This window comes from Muscardinus avellanarius (assembly GCF_963383645.1).
Source record: "Muscardinus avellanarius genome assembly, chromosome: 6".
NCBI classification, from domain to species: Eukaryota; Metazoa; Chordata; class Mammalia; order Rodentia; family Gliridae; genus Muscardinus; species Muscardinus avellanarius.
Window position 1 is genome coordinate 27,786,007 of NC_137791.1, and position 12,783 is coordinate 27,798,789.

The 12,783-nt window shown below is 36.9% G+C and overlaps 1 protein-coding gene across 1 annotated transcript in view; it reads right to left on the reverse strand.

The window, feature by feature from the left end:
• Positions 1-12,783, reverse strand: part of LOC308264000 (acid-sensing ion channel 5-like) — a gene marked incomplete at both ends in the record, with an annotated part of 105,250 nt that overhangs the window by 77,517 nt on the left and 14,950 nt on the right. Inside the window, 2 exons of the mRNA XM_080697160.1 lie at positions 6,353-6,445; positions 7,419-7,582. Of these exons, the coding sequence (XP_080553286.1) occupies positions 6,353-6,445; positions 7,419-7,582 (257 nt within the window). The remainder of the gene's footprint in view (positions 1-6,352; positions 6,446-7,418; positions 7,583-12,783) is intronic.

The following is a 12,783-nucleotide window of genomic DNA, read 5'->3' on the forward strand; positions in this document are numbered from 1 at the left end:
GAGAATATAATATTATTAAAAAATCTAAAATGTACACTCATCCTGACCTAGATTGATTATATCTAATCAACAATTCTTTGATAAAATATAATTATTCTTTGGTCTCAATTATAAGATTTTTTCTTAAAAGGGTATGCTTTGGTTTGCCTATAAATTACATATAAATTTGACCCTCTGTATCCATTATCTGCAGATTCAACCAACAGCAGTTTGAAAAATATTAAAAACAATTCATCTACATTGAACATCCATTAAATTTTCCTTGTCTTCATACCTAAACAATACATTCAAACATCTATTTGTGTATCTTTTACATTTTATTTGGTATTCTCAGTAATCTAAAGGCGATTTGAAGTATATAAAATAGTATGTATAGATTACATGTAAATAACTTGAGCATCCAGGTTTGATAGCTGCGGGGAATCCTTGAATCAGTCCATGTGGGTACTGAGGGGCAACTGCAATCTTCCTATTATCTTCAGGGAGGGGTGGGACCTGAAGGGAAACTCATTAAATTTCATGTGCATGTATGTTTATAAAACTTTGAACCTCACTATGATGTAAAATTTAAATGTACCAATAAAATATATATAAAAAGAACTTCTGGACTCAGTAACATGGAGTTTAGTTAGTGGAAGTCGTCAAAATTAACATGCAGTTACTTATGTCACATCCTAATCAAAGGATAAAGCCAGGGGGTAATAAATGAGGGCATGCTTTACACACATGCCTGAAAACAAGAGTATCAAAAAGACTGCCAGAGCAACCCCCTTGCACAAGAGGTCAACAGACCTTTATACAAAACGTACTCTGAGAGGACATCTGCCCAGCAACTGCCTGTTAACCTTGGACTCATACCAATCTTACTGATCCCTGTCACCAAGGTTAATTGTGTCTAAATAGTTTGTGTAGCCTTTTTCGTTTTACTTTTAAAGTCCTTGTTTCTTTCAGGTACCTTGCATATGTCCACACATATTCCCATTTGAAATGTTCCTTCCCAAATAAACTCATTGTCTTTGGAGAGTTTCTCTCTACTTGTAGGTTGACAGTGAACTATTCAGAAAGGAGATAAGGAATACTAAAAAATAAACTGATTAAATTTCTAGGCTTTCTTTTACATTTATTGGTTGGATATTTATATAATATTGATACTCTTCACCAAAACAGTGACTCCAGGGAATGAAGAAATTTTTATTTTATTTTATATTTTATTTGTGGGGAGAGAGTAAAAAGAAATGATGAACAGAGTTTTAGAAACACTGAAGTTAAAAACATCTCTGGAAAAAACAAAAAATTGGACAATGTGGTTTGGAGCTGAGAAAATTGTATGTGAATCGAAGCCACATTAATACTATGATGACAAAATGTAGTTATTTTAAACCCAAATCAAACATAGGTTACCTTATTATAAATGCCATCAAAATTCAGGATACCTGAGACATATTAATCATTTTGAAATTTAAAAAATTTAGGCATTTTAAAAAGAGTACTAGAAAAGCATTTTTATTATACACGAAGTTAGAAAACTAACAAAAACAAGAATAACAAGGACAATTAATTTCTTGTATGGTTGGATAATTAGAATATTTGTTGATTGAAATGTCAACATTTGTCTTCCTGAAGTGTCTCTAAACCTGAGTCCAAATAGATTCTTCTTAGATTGTTCCTGGTTGCCCATAGAAATAGAAACAGAGAATTTTGTTTTCAATTTTTCTTTTCTAATAAAGAAGATGGATATAAACTAAAAATGAGAGAAAAATGAGATGTTCTTTAATTTCTGTAGTGGTTGATGCTGCTTTTAAAGTTTTACTTTGTTAAGTTTTCCTACATTAGTAAACAATCCAAAATTTTAGAGAAGAAATATTTACACTCATAGTATTTGAAACGATTTTTGTATATTGACTCTTTTGGTACACTTGTACTTCATATCTAAACAGGAAATTGCTCTTACATTCTGAAGTCCTTTAACAGCGCTGTGCCAGAAGTGGCTGGTCTCTTGGTTGCAGAGTCTGAGCCATACACAGCGTCCCTTCCATGCACAGGAGGTTACCAATCCACCCTAAGCAGGTCAATCAACTCCGCCTTAGTGGCACAGCATTTGAGATCACTTATGCAGCTAACAACACAAGAATAATCACAAACACTAAGAAGCCCAAGTCAAGGGAAAACAAAGGGAAGTACAAAGAAGTAGTTGGGATTAGTGACCAGGAAAACGAGGAAGAAAACTGGTTGTCAGGGAGCCTGGGAAAGTTGTTCTTAACCTGACACACCAAGTGAAGAGAGGGGACTTTGAAAGGAGTGGTGCTAGCAATCCTAAGAGGAAGAAACAGAGAAATCTTGATGTTGATGAAGCCCTAATTATGAAGGGAGCCTCATGGTTAGAAATAGAAAAGGAAAGTAAACAAGTTAAGTATGTCAAACCAGCAGGAAAATGTGGAAATTACGTAGTACAGAGTGAGGGTGAATAAATGTGGGGAAAACTTTATACTCTAGGGAGAAGAAAGGAAGAAGTTGAATCTATTGCATTCCTAATGATGGTAAGGATTTCCCGACAATGAAAATTGCAACAAGGCAGACAAAGCTACCTAAGGCTTCTCATCATGTAGCTGCCATGTTGGAATTTAATTTCAGCTCATTTCTCTCCAGATGGGATTTGCTCTTGTGTTCCCTTTCTGATCTTCCATGCGTAAGCACAAATTGATGAGGTAAAGCAATTGTTTTTCAAGTCCTTAAGGTACTTCCTCACAAAAGACTGCTGAGATAATTGTGGGAGGCACTTTTCACTTTAGGTTGGGCATTCTTGCAGATGGGGTAATCTAAGGCTACTGATTATATCCCACACAAGAGAACAAAATCTTATCAACTTTGGATCCCACCTGATTAAAGTATCCCATTAGAAAAATTGAACTCCCTAATGTACATGAAGGACATTCACAAACACATCAATCACTAAGTCAAACATGAGAAGAAGGGAAGGGGAGAAAATAGGGTGGGAAATAAGGAAGAGCTAAACAAGTGTTGTGTGCATGTATGCCTTACCATCTTGTACACAATTGAGATGTATGACTCCAATGCACCAATAAAAAGAAATGCTAAACAGAAATATGAAAAAAGACAATAAACAAACAAAAACAAGCCATAGATTCTTCAGGCTGGAGGGACCTAAAATACACCCTCATCTGACCTTCTTTCCTAACCTATTCCATCGATTTCCCTACATGTGAGTTGCATGCAGGGGTTCCTTCAGCAGACCTTGATTGTCCATTTCTCTACAAGAAGGGGACTTGGTTTAAACAATGATAGACCCTAGATCCTTTTGTAGGTAGTTGATGAAGCTTGAAGTTGGGTATGCTTACAGTGAAGTACTGTTACATCATAGTATGAGAAGCTTCATATGTGTCTCTCTGTCTTGATGTCCTCAACAGATTATACAAATACAGCAGAAACTGAATCCGCAATACCTAAGGAAAGGACAATAAAAAGTTATTAGTACAAGTCAATTTAATCTTTGTATGCCCTTTAAGTATCAAATTAAAACCTAAGAATGAGATATTCATTTTTTTGTTTTTTGTTTTTCAGTACTGGGTTTGGAACCCAGGGGCACTGTTCCTCTGAGCTACACCCCCAGCCCTATTTTTATTCTTTATTTTGAAATAAGGTCTCATTAAATTGCAGAGAGACTCAATAAGCAGCTGAAGCTGTCCACAAAACAGTGATCCTCCTGTTTCAGCCTCCCAAGTACTGGGATTAAAAGCATGAGCCACCATGCCAGGCTGAGTTAATATCTATTAAGAAAATCATCTAATGGTTATCACTGAAAAGCTAGTATTATGAAAGATGCCTATATTTTTGTTTCAAGGACTTAAAAGCCACCCAAAACTACATGCTAACTGAAAAGATGAATGCATCTAAAATCCCCATTGCACTAATATGTCTTAGAGAAATAAAAATAGCATAATATTATTTTAAATATGATTTCATCCTTAAGATTTGAACTTAAGCAAAATGTTAATATATCACTGTATAGATGGACATGGTGGCACATGCCTGTAATCCCAGTACCTGGGAGTCTGAGGTACAGGGGAATTATAGATTTGAGGTCTGCCTCAGCAACTTAGTGAGACTCTGTTATAAAATTAAAAAAATAGGGTGGGGGATATATATCAAAGATAAAATGTCCCAGGGTTTCATCCCCAGTAACACAACAAAACAACAATCACAACTTCATGTGTGTGTGTGTGTGTGTGTGTGTGTGTGTGTGTGTACATTACTGGGTATTGAACCCAGGGGAGTTCTATTTTTAAGCTACTCATGAGCCCTTTTTATTTTTAAACAGGTCTTGCTAAGTTGCTGAGGTTGGCCTCAATCCTGACATCCCTTTGTCTCAGCACAAGTACCAAATTCCTATACTTTTTGATACACAAGATCAAAGATCCCAGCATCATGGGAAAAGCAACAAAGAGCTCATTTAAAGACTGGTGTTGTGATTAATCACATCTTTGAAACCTTTTGGGGCTATGGAATACTATCTTCTTTATGCCATTGCACATAAAAGCACTATGGCCTTCATCAGGTATAGAACTTTTCAGAAATACTCTCAGGAGTATGCTGCCTGTATAATTAGTAAGCAGTCTGGCCCTTGGAGTCTCAGAAAGTAAAAGCAGGTAGCTGAGGTCCAGGGGAAGGTGTGGCAGGGAACACAGAGGAAATTATGACCCAACGTCTCAATTATGTTCTCGCAACCACTCTGTCAGAATTTAAAAAACAGCTACTCCTGGGCACAAATCCAGCTCCTCCTTATTTCCACAGTTAAGAGATAATGTGTATCAGCTGCAGAGGTTCCACGAATGGCATCAATAATGTGTCTGCAATTCCTAATGGTATAGTAGCACCCAGTGATGGTAGAAAATGGAGGCCTCACTAGCTAGTTGCTGCTCTGCCTAAAACACTTCTGTGATTTCTTTTGATTATTCTTTCCAATAAATGACTTGTTTGATTCAGTGGAGTGACAGGACAGGGCATTTATTAATTTTCATGGATTTTGCTTCTGGAATGGTTGGACAATACTCATTATATTGAATCAATACATACATTCAACATTTTTCTTACAACTCTTTTCCATCAGTCTCAAAATCTGGAAGGTTCTACAATTTTCAAAACATACATTATATAAGTTAGAACTTGCAACAAGAGATTAAATGAAAATTTCCATATGTAATTTAGTTTGAGTCTTGCTTGATTCAAAAAATAGGTTGCTTTTCTAAACCAAATGATTTAGAATGTAAACCAAATGATTTGAATATATTGAAAGTTTTGTTTTGCTTTTTGAGTGAGATTCTACCTCTGAGCTGTACCCCAGACACATTTTATGTTTTATTTTGAATCAGAGTCTCTTTAAGTTCCTGAGGATCTTGATAAATTGCTGAGTCTGGCCTGTGAGCTACCTGTCTCAGCCTCCCAAGTGCTGGGATTACAGGTGTGCACCACCTTGCCTGGCTTGAATACATGTTAGGATACATTGTCACATATTTAACTATTTTAGTTTGGCTTGTGGATAACTTTCTTAGAAAGTTTGTTATCCACCCAAAAAAATTAGGTTTAGTATTTGGCTAAGTCTCTCAACTCCAGCAGGTGTTTTGTTAGAGTTTTATAAGAGAGAAGGGGTAAATTAAGTCAGAAGGAATCCTAATGCTTGATACAAAGAAAAACTGATTCCCTCCCTCCCTTCCTTCCTTCCTTCCTTCCTTCCTTCTTCCCTCCCTCCCTCCCTTCCTTCCTTCCCTCTTGTTTGCTGGGGATGGAACCCAAGGTTTTGCACATGCTAGGCAAGCACTCTGCCACTGAACTACATCCTTAACAATTCAAGATAGTCATTAAACAGATTTTATAGTACAAAATTTAGAAGAAATTCACATAATTATAAAACGTAAATTAAGACCTGAACTCCAGAAATGTCTATTGAGTGTTGTTTTTCTGAGTAGTTAATTTTAATAAATTATTACTTTATCTTATGTTTGACAAATGCATGTGTTTTATGTATGTATATATGATGTATACATGTTTTATATATGTGTGCATATGTACACACATAATACATATTTATGTATATTCATATATGTATATATGTAACTTTCCCACTAATCCCTCTTCTTTTCTAAAATGTAAATATGTTCCATAGTGACTCTTAAAAACATTGTTATTTTTATCAACTGGCTAAAGGATAAAAAATATTATTGCAAAAGTACTCTTAATCCACTGAAAACATTCCATAAAATAGGTTTTAATTTTAATATATTCCAAAAATCTTTCTTGATATTTAGCTCAAAACTTGAAACACAAATTCATTACTTACCACAAACATTACTTCCCATTTTAACATGGGCGTAACCATCCACTCCCCATGAACTCCCCCATGAGTTCCGTACGATCCAATATGGAGTGCTTCCTGCAAAACATCAAAAAAGTAACAAATCCTGAAAAACTCATATTTGTAGCAAATGCCTGAATTTCTGTATTTAAATTTGTTTTCCTTATACTTATATGTATGTGTATATCTATCTGTATCATCTATATATCTATCTAAATCTGGGTCTAGTATCTCTGTGAAAAAGATTTTACATATAATGTGATAATTTACATTTATAGTTCATATATTATGTTGTATAAATACAAGTAAATTATTTAAAGAAACTTGAGCTGTACTTAGTGTCACACTTCAGTGAGTAGAAATATACATCCAAATTCATTTTGCTTGTTACAGACACCACATAAAATGGAACCAAACACACATTTCCAAGGAATTAGGAAAATAAAAAAAGAATTATTAAATGTGTGTGATATACTAATAAACAGTTGTGTTTTCCCAATGATTATACTAATATTCCAGAATTCCAGATGGAGGATGAACTTTGTTTACTTCTTTGTTTTGGTGTTGGGAATTGAACCCAGGGGAAATTACCTTTGCGTTATATCCCAACCCAGGGTCTTGCTAAATCGCTGAGGGCCTGGCTAAGTTGCTGGGGCTGGCCTTGTACTTGAGATCCTCCTGCTTCAGCCTCCCAAGTACTGAAATTACAGGTGTGTGCCATCAAGCCCAGCTTCAAGAATGCACATTACTTAAATAAAGTTATCATCATCAGGCTAGGAATGTAGCTCAGTGGTGGAGCATTTGCCTAACATTGCAAACCCCTGGGTTCCATCTCTAGCAATACACACACACACACACACACACACACACACACACACACACACACACTCACTCACTCATTATAAAAAAAGATGAGTGGAACCTGATAGATGAGAAACACTTTGGTCACTGAGAAACTGATTCACAAACATAGCAGACCAAATTCTCATATCCTACAGGTTGGCTATAATTTGGCAGATGTCAATCTGGAAAGCAATCCATCGAGTCTTGCCTGTTTTATCAAACCCAGTGATGAGGACGGCATGATTGGCTTTTCCACTAGAGCAGTGATGCTGTATGATGCCTCCCAGGTAATCCTGCCAGCTCACTGCATCCACGATCACCACTAAAGGGCCAAAGGTCAGAAGTGCCTTTGCCATTTCATCTTCTTGGTCACTACCAAAAGAGAAAATAACTAAATAAATTTAATTTTTAAGGTAAAAATAAAAGTCATCTATATAGCCTGTATGTGTTAAGTGTAAGCTTGATTAAAACTGCAATAAAGGCTAGGAGAAGCCTGGAATATTGGTATCCCAGGACTGTATGAGGCTTCAGGATATAAGGAACTCAGGTTCTAGTGTGTGTGTGTGTGTGTGTGTGTCCGCATATGCACTGGGGATTGAACCCAGGAGCTTTCTACCTGTGAGCCACACCCCCAGCCCTACATTTTTTTTTTTTTTAAATTTTTCAACAGGGTCTCACTAAGTTGAGGGGGTCTCATTAAGTTGCTGAGGCTGGTTATGAACCTGCAATCTGCCTGTGTCATCCTCCCAAGTATTGGGAGTACAGGTGTGCGCCACCACATCCAGCTAAGACCCCAGGTCCTTTTTAGAATTATTTATGTGCTATATGAGGTTTGTATTCTGAAGAGATCTATCATTGGCTTAACATGGTTGCCAGAGCTCCAGCTATGTGACATATATTTCAGACAACAGAAAATGAAATGGAGAAGGCAATATCTGTTGAGAAGGACTTCCAGGAATAATATAAAACACTTCTGTACATGTACGCATAGATCTCACTGGCCAAAACTCAGTCATATGGCTAAGTCTACCTTAATAATGATGCGAAATAAAGGTTAATACCTGGTGGCAAAGTGTACTGATAAAACAAAGGGTTCAATTCTCTTAATAACAAATGTGTGAAGACTATATATTTGGAAATATTTTGTCCTCTCTGCCAAACCATGTGAGAATCAAGAGACTGACCAGCTTATGTAAGTGAATTTCAAATATAGAAGTCATAGAGAATAGTTACTCAAAAGTACTTAATATAATTATAAGATAGAAGACGTCAAAAAATAGAAATGGAGAAATGTTAAAATGCTGGGAGAACTAGGTGCTGGGTTGCCAAGAATGTGAAAGACACAATTATTGCTTTCTGAGTTATAACAGGCACCTACCAGCGGTCTCATATTATATAATGCTTGGCCTTTATCGATCTCAAAGTAGGTGATTGAACCAATATTTACATTTCTCAAAGGTCAGTTTTGTAGATGAAGAACACTGAAACCAAGTTTCTGATAGTTAAAGCCATTAAGATAGCATTTGGTAGTTTGTTGCTACAGCAAGCTATGGGTGGATTAGTGGCTTGAAAGTATAAATAGCCCTCCATCATGCCCAGCTGGGGACCAGTTTCTAGCAATGAGATATTTTGTTCACAGATGAGGAAAATCTTGGATACATAGCAGTGGAATTTATTGGAATAGAAACTAGAAATTAATTTTATGCATTTGTCATTGTAATCTATTAACTTAAAATCTGTTTACCTTAAGATTTATAAAGAGGCATTTCTAACTTTTGCTCTAACAACAGGAAATTCTCTAAGGTTACTCCAAGACAGGCATTATAGATTTTTAAAAGGCATCATGATAAAATATGAATTTTGAATTTTCCAAGCCTGGGTTCAAATTCTACCTATATGCTAGAAACATTCTACCTAACATACAGAGTGACTAGGAACAAATCATTTTAATTTGACAGGCTATAAGTTATACAGCATGCTTCACATGGTAATAACCTTATAATAAGCATACTTTCTTTGCTTCTAAGCCATCTAATACTAATTCTGTTCAGTCCAGGTTTTAGTGTACAGCACATAGTTTTTGTCTTTAAATGCTTTGAAATAAGATATATAATATAATCTTTACTAACTAGATCACAGTTGTTTCCATCAATTTAAGATAAGAAATGATATACTGCAAACACATCACCACAGTGACTCAGTTACAGGCAAGCCATGAGAGAAGCCAAAAAAGTAAGAAGTGCTTTTAAAATATAAAGAATTATTAACTTTGTAGTATCAAAGAAAGAACTAGTAGTAACCCCTGATTTGAGTCAGGACTGAGTAGCAATGTTATCACTTGTCTTCAGAAAGATGTTGGCTTCTAGAAAATTAAAGTATGCTCCAAATAGCATCTTTATTTCCATTAAGACCCCTTAAAGAATGAATGAAAAAATGTATTGTTGATAATGAATATACCACCAAATGTTGCTTCTATGCGCCTGATATTTATCTCACAGATAAAAAAGTTGATAAAACCTAAAATCTTCAATTTATTCTCCTCAATATTTTTGTCATCACAATTGATTTTTAAGGTAAATCTTACCTGTTCCTAACATTAGATGGTTTTGTAGATTTGCACGAGAATTCAGTGCACTGTAATGTCTACTTTTTGTAATCCATTATATGTAGTAGATTCCTTCTCTTTTTGCTTGTTTGTTTATTTGTTTGTGTGGTACTGGGAATTGAACCCAGAGGCATTCTACCCTCAAAGCTACACCTCCAACCCTATTTTTCTATTCTTTATCTTGAAACAGGTCTAAGTTGTAGAGGGGCCTCACTACATTTCCTAGGCTGTCCTTGAACCTGCCATCCTGTCTTAACCTCCAAAGTAACTAGCATTACAAGCATGCCGCACCACACCAGGCTGCCTTTTTGTTTATTATTTATTCATATTATAGTTTGACCTATGGAAAGTCTTTCTTGAGGTCTGATGAACCAAATTTCGTGAAGCTGCATGTGAATGGCTATTTTGCTTTAAGACTAGAGATTGTTTGTGTTTTGGTTCCTTTCCCTTCAATCTTCTCAGTTTGTATACAATGTTTTATAGAGGTTTTGGCTGATGGCTGAATCCTGAACTGAAATTTTTCAAGAACACTGAACACAGGGACTTTGTGAGTTAGAGAACAGAGGGAGTAAATTCTTAGTTCTGAGTTGGACAGGTACAAGTTCTAATCCAGCCCTACTGTTTAAGAGCTGTGAGGCCATTCTTGAGTCTCAGGCGCCCACCTCAGGTGGAAATGGTAATAACAAAGTGCCAGGGGCCTGGTCAGGTCCATGGCAAGTGCCGAGGAAGCCCCTCCAGCCTCCTCTGGCCCTCACCACTGTAGACTAGCTGCCACCCAACATGAAACCTTGGGCTCTTTGCCAGAGACCTCTACCTCTTAAAGAGCTGCTACCCCAGCTGCAACTTACACTAAATAATCCTGAGAGGTCACGAACATCAGCTTGATGAGGAAGCTCTGAAGTTCGCATTCCCTGGTAAGGTTGAGCACCAGCCTACCAACACAACTAACTGGTTAAATAAAGAAGCCCTTTTCCCCTGTTCTATCTCATTTTCCTATCATCTACTAGATTACTGGGATCACTTCCTACATATTCCACATGAACTCCTAATATTTCCTTCTAAATCTCTTTTTGTCTTAGAATTTCATGTCTGATTAGTAGTGATCCTCCTTTTTTTCCCCTTATCTTCTACAAAATATTGTGTAGGGTTTGACTCTCGTTGCCCTTATCTACAAAGCCATCTTCTTTTTTTTCACAGTACAGGGGATTGAACACAGAGATATTCTACCTTCTAGCTATAACCTGGCCCTAATTTTTATTCTTTATTTTGAAAGAAGGTCTCACTGAGTTGCAAAGGGCCTCACTAAGTAGCTGAAGCTATGTGTGAACCCCAATCCTCTTGTCTCAGCCTCCCATTACAAGCATACACCAACACACCTGAATTCCAAATCCATTCTTCTGATACCCTGTTCTAAGGTAATTCCTTGGTATCCAATATGAGCTTCTCACCTGCTAGACTTGCTTAAACCACAGCCACAATGGCTTCTTGTGCTGTTCTTCACACATACATGTCATGCCTCTGTCTCAGGGCGTTTGCATTCATGATTACTTGGAACAGTATTCCTTCAGATTTCTACCTGCTTATGTTCCCACACATCTTCATATTTTTACTTAAATATCACCTCCTCAGTGAGGCCCTGCTGGACACCCTTTCTAAAATTATATCCATTCTTCCCAAGATGCTATCTTATTTTGCTCTATTTAGAAATTATTACAACTAACATAGCACACATATTTTCACTTTGTTATTGCCTGTCCCAGTAACTAAGTTGTAGTCCTTGAGGGGAGAGGGTTTGATCTGCTTTGCTCAATACTAAACCCTCAGAACCAACACAGTGTTCAGTACATATTTAAATGAATGGATAAATTTAAAAAAATGAGTCTTTTTGCTGTCCAATGAATCATTTTAGGATTGCGCGTTAGAGTGTGCAGTGCTCAGTGTTCAAAATATAGAGATTTGGAGGGTGAGATCCAATTCACTGGTAGAGCATGTGCCTAGTATGAACAGAGCTTCAGTCCTGACAAAGGCAGAGATTTTTATTGGGACCTCTTCCTTCTTAATCAAAGGCCCAATGCCAATAACCTTTGCATATCAGTCTCTTTATCTCTCACCACCTCTCTCTCTCTTTTCCTGTCCCCCTAATTCAGACTAAGGACTATTATGATTTTGCTTCTTCACAATTTTTTTTCAATCTTCTCCCCATGGCAGAGGAACTCCCTGAAAGTATTTTGATGCTTCCCTTCTACCTTCAAGGTACCTTAGAGAGGCACACTTTTCCAGTTTAGAAAGCACATTATCTTCACCCCTAAAGGAGACATTGACCAATGTACCCAATGACCCTGCACATTCTATTATAAATCCTATGTTGCCTACTAGCTGTGGCATTAAGGATCTCCGGTATGTGGTTCCTGGGGTCAACCCCAGGGCCCGGTCTGCAGATGGGAGCTGGATTGACAATCTGTTAGTCCTCTGGCATACGTATGTTATTTAAAGGGGTTACATTTTGTTCAAGAATCTAATTTCACCCTTGATTTCCTGCCGATCTCATGGGTAGACACCATCTGGATCAGAAGATTCTTTTATATTCAGCACCACTAAGTCACAAGGCATTCTGTTGTCTTATTTAAATTTTGTTCAGTTCCTGTTTTCTTGGTTTCAAAAGATGGTGTCATGTTCTCACTGTATATATCAGCCTGAATGCCTTCCTTAGACTATGCCTAGTGTTCATAATGATTCTCCTGGCAGCTCTGTGATCTCAAGTGTTTTACTGTCTGTTTTCCCCTAATTTCCATTAGGGCTTTCCCCAGCCACGTGTCTTCATGATTATACTTTTACCTCTTGATTTGAATACAAAAGTTTGGGTTCGTGTTTTTTGCACAGCTGACATACTAAGAAATACATGGAAGGCAGAGGCTGTTCACATAGTGTCTTGGTATGTAGCCTTCTTGGTATGTAGTGGGAGAAACAT